We start from the raw sequence: 7,795 nt of genomic DNA on the forward strand, positions 1-7,795 counted from the left end.
AGCTCCCTGAGGCCTGGCACTTTTCTCTAGAGGGAACATTCCAATGCACTGCACCACATGCCCAGTGCTGCAAATTCAATGCAGCAAATCCTTCTTTTACACCAAAGAGCTAAGCAGTGAATACACTTCAATAGCACATTCAAGGGCAAGAGTAGACATCTTAGGCCTCTGAAGTGCACTATCAAAGACATTCAGGTGCATCATTTAATGCCTTTAGATTAGAAAAATAATTTCTATTTTCAATTAATAAAAAATTGTTAAAAAAAAGCACTTTGAGAAAATTTGGGATCCATTTGTAAAATAATAGAAATAAAACTAAAGAGAAGCCATTCAGTGGCAGAACTCTGATGATGCTGACTAGAAAAAGCTGCTTGTTTATCTGCAGCTTCAAAATGTATGTATGTATTTGACCACTTTTATCTTTCCTTAAGGTAAGAAACAAAGAAAGATGTTCAGTTTAATGTTCAATTTAACTTTCAATGTTTTGAGAAACTGAGTAAGGGGTATGCTTGAGAAGTGCCAACCCCTCTCTAACTCGATGTATAAAATCTATACTTTCATACATTTTGTTTTTCATCAGACATCAACAAAAGAAACTGGGAGCAGGAGAACATCCAGGAGTACCAGGACTCCCCAGTTCAACCAGCATTATCCCATGTTACATGGGGAATCTGTGAAACTGAAAGTGATTTTATATACGGGGAAGTGGAGAATCGATTAGATTTACTTCAAGAACAACTCAACAGGTAAAAATAAAGAGAAAAAAAATCTATGTGTGAAAGAGTACATAATACAACTGATACCGATGATGTTACAGGACGAATGAGTTTGTGCAGGAAGTTTCCAAAAGCATTCAGATCTTTGAGAGCTCAAAAGTACAAAAATATGCCTGATGAGAATATCACCTTTTTCTCTGAAGTTATTCTGAGGAGCCTGTATATCACCTAAGTTAAGCTTTCCAGAATCTTGGAAAAACCAGTTCTGGGAAATTTGGGTTCACAATTTTTGAACGTTGCCAGAATATTCATGTCTTTTACCTCTGGGTATGCACATTAGCTACTCTGAATGGCTTTGCAGTACAGCCCTTTTTCTCACTGTTTTGGACCATCTGTTTGACCAAAAAGTTGTACTGAGACACCTCAAATTGTTAAATTTAAATCTCACCTCACCAAGAGTGCCATTCCTAGACCATAGAACCATCAAACAATTTGGGTTGGAAGGGACATTAATGATCACCTATTTCGTATCCCAGCATAAAATGGCAATTTTCAGTATCTTCAAGATCTGAAGTACTTTTTCTTTCCTGGAGACTCAAAGTGCAACAGCTTCCTGCTTTATAAAATGTATTGCAGATGAATTCCCTTTTTGATGCATTAACTTTTTTTGCAACTCTATAATAGGTAAGGCATGGGAGTTTATAAAGGCACAATACTTAAACCTGTTACAACATAAAAATTTCTTTGTCAGAGTCCAATATCACCTTTGCTTAATATATTACTCTTTACTGGCAGCTAAGCAGCATACCTTAGAGCTGGTTACACAGTTTTGATCCATTCTGCATTGTAATTTACCATGTAACTTCACTTAATTTTAAATTGCCCTATGCTCAGGACCATGGCTTTTTTTCATTATTTTCACTCTGTAATTCCATTAATTTCAATATTTTTCCATGATGAATACTGTGACACACACTCAGTCCTAATTATACTTTAGTAGCTATCCACTGGCATTCTGTGCTGTATATTTTAGCAATCAATTTAAAGCCAGGTTAACTGCATATTGATTCCTTCGTCCACCAGAAGTCAATCAAAAAAGAGTACTTTTCATTCCTGAATATGACATAATGCATTAAAAAGACATTTTTAACACTTAACCCTAAACTGCTGTAATTTCTAATTACATTAAAGTCAAGTAATCTAAGTAACTGTAAATGTCACATAACTAAATGCCTGCAGGATCCCCATCAACAGTATGTAGTCTTTTGGTAACATTTCATTCCTGGAACTTAAATCCCTCAAAACTGAAGTTACCCAAAGTTTTCTCATGCAAGTTCTCAGTATTTTCATCTATCAGACAATTGTTGCTGACAAACTGAGAATTAAAATGTTATGTATTTTTTAAAATTACTTTATTCTTTAACTCTTCTCATGTTTTTAAAGCTCTTCATGCTTTTGGGATTTGGGACCTTGCTGGGTTTTCTATAAATATAACAGACAATATCCTTTCTTGCCTTTGTCACTTCTGACTTGCTAGCTTAAAAACCATGGTCACTTCTCCCTGAATTTTTCCATGTCAAGTTAGAGGCTTCCTATAACACTCAATTAGTAAATAGACATAGAGGGCTGGAAAGCCACTGTACAAGGAATATGTCCCTAGAATTATCTGTTTCTCTTATTTAAGCAATTGGAATTTCATGGAGATTATAGGCCAAGCATTTAAGGTTCTCCTGTTTGTTTGGGTAGCATGGATTTTTTTTAAATTTTGGAGAATGGATGATGAACCTTTATATGCAATGATGATTCATTTGAAGTACAAGGAAACTTTCCTTGTACACTCTTTCATTTGAAGTACAAGGGAACTTTCAAGGACTAACAAAGTAAGAGGGGAGCAATTTTAGAGTTAATTCCATGTGAAAAATCATCTTGAATGCACATCCTCCAATGCTACGTTTTATTCACTGAGGTGTTAAGGCCCAGGTTTAGCAGATGGAAGTTCTCTGGATGGTGGCATGCTGCTGTTCCTGCAGCATTTCCCCCTGTGGCATCAGCACCATGCTTGTGTGAGAGCAGTACATTTGCAAGTAGCAAGGAACTCAAGGGAGCTGACCAAGAGGGCAAGTAGGGCACATCTGATTCTAACAGAAGTCTGGGTTTGGGCCTTTTTTTCTGAGAGCTGATGCCACAAAACCAGCTTTTCCTGATAAAGGAAGAAACAGCATCCCAAATACACTTCAGTCATACCTTTTGGATTAATTTCACAGGTGCTTTTATAAATAAATGATACAGACAATGGACAGCTCCAACAGGATAAAAAATAACATCAGTGCAGCATGTGGCAAAAGCAAAAATCTGACAGCACGGGATCAATTGTGCTACTGTAGGGACCCCAAGTAGTAACACTGACAACATTAAAGGCTGCTGACAAAGATTTGTTTACTCTGTCAGAAGCTCAGTTGCTGTACAGAAGGCTGTATTATCTGCATTACCATCTGTCAGCGTGTGCTGTAGCCTTCCAGCAGCTGGGAAGGTACAATAGGCATTACCTTTCCCTGTGATTGTCACAGATTTTGGCAAGACCATTTAAAAATCATTTCAGTGCTATGGAATTGTAAGTATAAACAACATAATCAGCTCAAGTGTTTCAGAAGTCATATACAAATTTATGAAAAGGCAAAAAAATTTAAAGGTACAAAATTTGAACATTAGAAATGCTGACATTAATTCTGAGACCTGCATAAGTTTGCATAAGTAATGAGAATTAGGCAGTTGTATTTTTAATGGTTTTGGAAACATCTTTCTTTTTCTAACTGTGGAAAAACACAAATGTGGTTTCTGCTTAGTTCAGTGCATTGTATCAGCATGTCAGAATTCATTGTCAGATGCATCAAAATAATGTCTCATGACCAGCCAGCACAAATCAATTTAGGTACAGCGAAGAGAATACATTTATTCCAGTTATTTTCAGCCAGATACCCAGTCTCCCGCGTTGCTTCTTGTTGCAAACCTAAGGCACAGCGATAGATTCATTCTCAGTGTAGCAAAAACCCGAGAAAAGCTCGCAGGAATGTTCTGCAAAGGAAAGGGAGAACCAGAAGCCTTGGAAGGGCTGTGTACTCCCTCTGCTGTTCTCTCCTATTTAATACATGGTCATGCCACAACAATGGTTTTACTGGTAAACTGCAGGTCCCCTTGAACGCCTCTGCCCATGAGCTGATTTCATGTTCCCTCTCTAGGCTTGAATCACAAATGACTGCTGATATCCAAACCATCCTGCAGCTTCTGCAAAGGCAGTCAGCACTCATTCCACCTGCCTATAGCATGGTGACAGCAAGTGCAGAGTATCAAGAGCCAGCAGTCCGAGTCATAAAAAAGTTTCAGCCTGCAGCATCAATTAAAACAGACAGAAGTTTCAGTCCTTCATCTCAGGTAAGTGCATGTCCAATAAGATAAAAAGATGTTTCCTAGTCTTTTTGTCTTACGAGGAAGAAATGCATACCAATCTAGGTGCTTGATCAGTAGTTTAAAGAATATGAAATTATTATTTTGACCTAGCGTCTCCACAGTGGGCTTAGACACTGCAGTTTCAGAGGTCACATTTTCTATGGGATTCGTAGAGATTCATACAATGATCTTATAATCAGACAGATTTACTTTATTGTCATTTTTTTCACAAAGTTAGCAGAAAAGGAATCCAAGTGGTTAGAATTATGCAATTCAGAATTATGCAATTCTGGAGTTATGCTCTAAAACAGAACTTCATATTCAAGAATTTTGAGATCCATACTCTTAGTCTGGGTCTCAAGAGTAATCAGTCCTTTAGAAAGGGCTGCTTATATGTATATCTCAATGTCATATTAGCAAATCTGAGGGGAGGAAAAGATATCCAGACTTCTACAATTAATCAGCAGAATTGCATTCAATTACATTAAATCAAATGCAGTACCATGTAAAAAATATTTCAGTGCACTGTTTAATTTTCAAAAATGGTTTTCCATCAACCATCTGAATGTGCTAATTTTGAACAGAACAAGGGCCTGGAAGAGACCAATGTAATTATTACCATCTTGTTTCTTCTCTTCCCTTACAGTGTCCTGAAATTTCAGATGTTGAAAAATCAAAACTTAAATCCAAAGAATCCTTCTCAAGTGGAGTGCATCTGAACACAGCCTCAGAAGACAACCTGGCTTCTTTTTTAGACCAAGAACATGACCAGTCTGTAGAGCGTCCCCCACAGCCTTGTAAAACTTCTCTCCCACCAATTAGGCACCCTTCCTTGCCAGAATCTTCACTAAGCACTGTAGGAGTCTTGAGTCTTCATAGGCATGTTTCTGATCCTGGTCTTCCTGGGAAATAGTACTTTTATACTATTACTTCACATAAAAATGTAAGTGCTTTTAATGGCTGTTTCTCCTTTTTTTCTTTTTTTTTTTTTTGTATTTAAATCCTCTATACTTGACTCAGGGGCTACAAGGAATATACCATTATATGCAAAAGTACTGTATATTTTCCTAAATCTGAAGCTTGTAAGGTAAAGTTGAGCAGTTCTGATGTAAATATATATATATATATACACACACTAACTGTATGTTCCAAATGTAAAACTGCCAGCATTCTCAAGGCACCTTATATTTTTATTTTTTTTTAAATAACATGCATGTTCTGAAGTTACAGTTTACATTGCATGGAGATTACCATTTACTGCTGTCATGGAAATAGTATTTTATTGTGGATATGTCTTCAGAGCAAATAGGAGACCAATAACAATAATTCACATAGAAAAACTCCTACCTGACCAAGCTAAAATTCAAGAAAAATGCTCTTCTAGCTCACTCTTGAAAATTGATTTATCTTTCTTGTTGTGAGCTGTTTCTAATAAATCACAATGAGACTGAATCTAAAGAAAGAATAAGGTAACCATGTCTTCTGTTCTTGAAACAATTAGGACAGAGGAAACATCCTCCTTCCAAACTAGTTGAAGTAGGGCAGTATTTTAACAGAGAGGAAAGCTGCCATATGGTGGAAAGTATCACTGTAGGTCACATCCACAAAACTGCATTAAATTGAATCATTTGTTTCCACCACATATTGGGTTTTGAGTTTTGTATTTTTTTTTAATTGCATCATAGAATTCAGCTGTGATGAGCAGACAGGTACTCTTCCTCTGTCACACAAACATAATCAAATGCAATAAACCTAATTTCTATGTAATGCAGAAGACTGTGTTCCTTTTGTTCAATACAAATTGTTAACGATCTGTTTTAATTTAAATATATTTTACACATTTTTGTTTAATAATTATTAGGGTGGCTGTCTGCAGTTACCTCTTTGTACTGACCGGCCCCTCTGCAATGCTCATACACACACACCTCGCACACACTCCTGGGTGTGTGCATGTGTGTATTTTATAGATGTACAGAAGTGTGTATGTATGTGTATGTGTATATATATTTATATACACACATACACACAAGTGTGTGTATATACCTACACTTACATGTAGGAGTATAGATATAGAGCTATATATATATATATGTATATATGTAAAATCACTTTCAGGAACAATTGTAAACTTTATTATTACAAAATGAGTAAGCTTAGCTTGTGTCCAAAGCTGACTACATTAGAATAAAATGATCTAAGGTCTGTAGGCTTTAAAGACAGTATGTACTGTATGTGCATAATGCTTTGTGAATATTTAGATTAATTTTATTAAAATATTATTCTGCTTCAAATGTTGTGTTTATTTTAGCAGGAAATTACCTTTTTATTACTGCTTTCAAATATTTTTAAATGTTCATATGGTTTTCAAATCTTATAGCTTTATTGTGAAATTCCTCTAGGATGACAACTCATTACGGAAAAACATGTAATCCAGTTAGAGAGGGAGCACTTAAATTTTACCTAAAACCAACCTAAACCCTCTGTCCTAAGTCAGTGCTACAGAAAGATGCAATAGTGGCTGTCCCTCACGTAGATACATTCCTTGTATGCTGGAGTCAGAATGAAACAAGACACTTTAGTCATATACAGCTGGTAGATAAACCCAAGATGGGTGAATCTTTCCTCATATAAGTGTGAGTGTTGAGCTACTGAGCACAGCTCTGCTTTGCCTTTGCCTTTAAGGGTACCAAAATGAATTAAGTCAATGCCTTTGTCACTGAAAAGATAAAACAACGCTTCCTATAGAGGATCAAATTTTCTACTGCCTCATACTACTTTCGATTGTTGAAAGGTCCAAATGCTACAACAGGCTGACTGTTCTATACAGCGACAGGAGAGCTGCACTGCTCAGTGCCTTGCACGATCAGATCCTGGATGCAGGAAAATTAATCCACAGATGACAGAGGTTTATGTCCAAAAAGGAGACAGAAGAGTTGTGCAACTTTATTTGAATAAAGGGAGGAAGAAAGTCCACTGGGGCACACACCTGCAGGGTTTTCTCTCTCTCTCGGTTTTGGAGGGGGCAGCCCTTTAATCCTGAACTCTCGGCTCCACGTCGCCCTCTTCCTTTCCCCACTGGCTGAGGTACTAGGAAGGTACAGCCTTCCTGAACTGCCTACCACATATCCCCCCTTGAATCTGTCATTTTACCCCAAAGTTCAGAAACTCGGGCTTGTAAGGACCCTGCCTGTTTCAGGAGCCAAGCTGTCTGGGCTCTGCAACAAATTTGTTGCTTGAAGTGGGTAAAGACATAAGACCCATTTCTAAGACGTTAACACCCACACCTTCACCCATCAAATTGTTTATAGAAACATCAGCACACATCTTTCCTCCCACTAGTCAGAATCTCTGCCTGCATATACTCCATTGAAACAGGAGTGCTGGATAACAAATACCTTCTAGGAGGTTTTGTTGTTTGGATTTTTTTAAATAGCAAGGGTTAACGACTTCTGCTCTATCTCAGCCTGGTAACTAATACTCATATCTGTTACAAGAAACAAGTTAGCACATTTTCTAAAAAGGCATTTGTGGTTATGCTACATTCTAAGAAGTCTGGTATAAATGAAAAATAAATTTAATTTAAAAATATAATGCATGAGCATTGCTTTACAAAAGGCCTTTTGTCCAATTGTATC

The 7,795-nt window shown here is 36.9% G+C and overlaps 1 protein-coding gene across 2 annotated transcripts in view; it reads left to right on the top strand.

Moving 5' to 3' along the window:
• The window catches only part of KCNH7 (potassium voltage-gated channel subfamily H member 7), a 207,869-nt gene extending 201,418 nt beyond the window's left edge, over positions 1 to 6,451 (top strand). For both annotated transcript variants that reach the window (XM_088168138.1, XM_088168137.1), the window contains 3 exons: positions 581 to 746; positions 3,953 to 4,145; positions 4,807 to 6,451. In XM_088168138.1, coding sequence (XP_088024264.1) covers positions 581 to 746; positions 3,953 to 4,145; positions 4,807 to 5,073 — 626 coding nt within the window. In that variant the 3' untranslated portion in view covers positions 5,074 to 6,451. The remainder of the gene's footprint in view (positions 1 to 580; positions 747 to 3,952; positions 4,146 to 4,806) is intronic.
• The last annotated feature ends 1,344 nt before the right edge of the window (positions 6,452 to 7,795 follow it).

The sequence above is a fragment of the Sturnus vulgaris genome, chromosome 7 (assembly GCF_052056855.1).
Source record: "Sturnus vulgaris isolate bStuVul1 chromosome 7, bStuVul1.hap1, whole genome shotgun sequence".
Lineage (NCBI taxonomy): Eukaryota > Metazoa > Chordata > Aves > Passeriformes > Sturnidae > Sturnus > Sturnus vulgaris.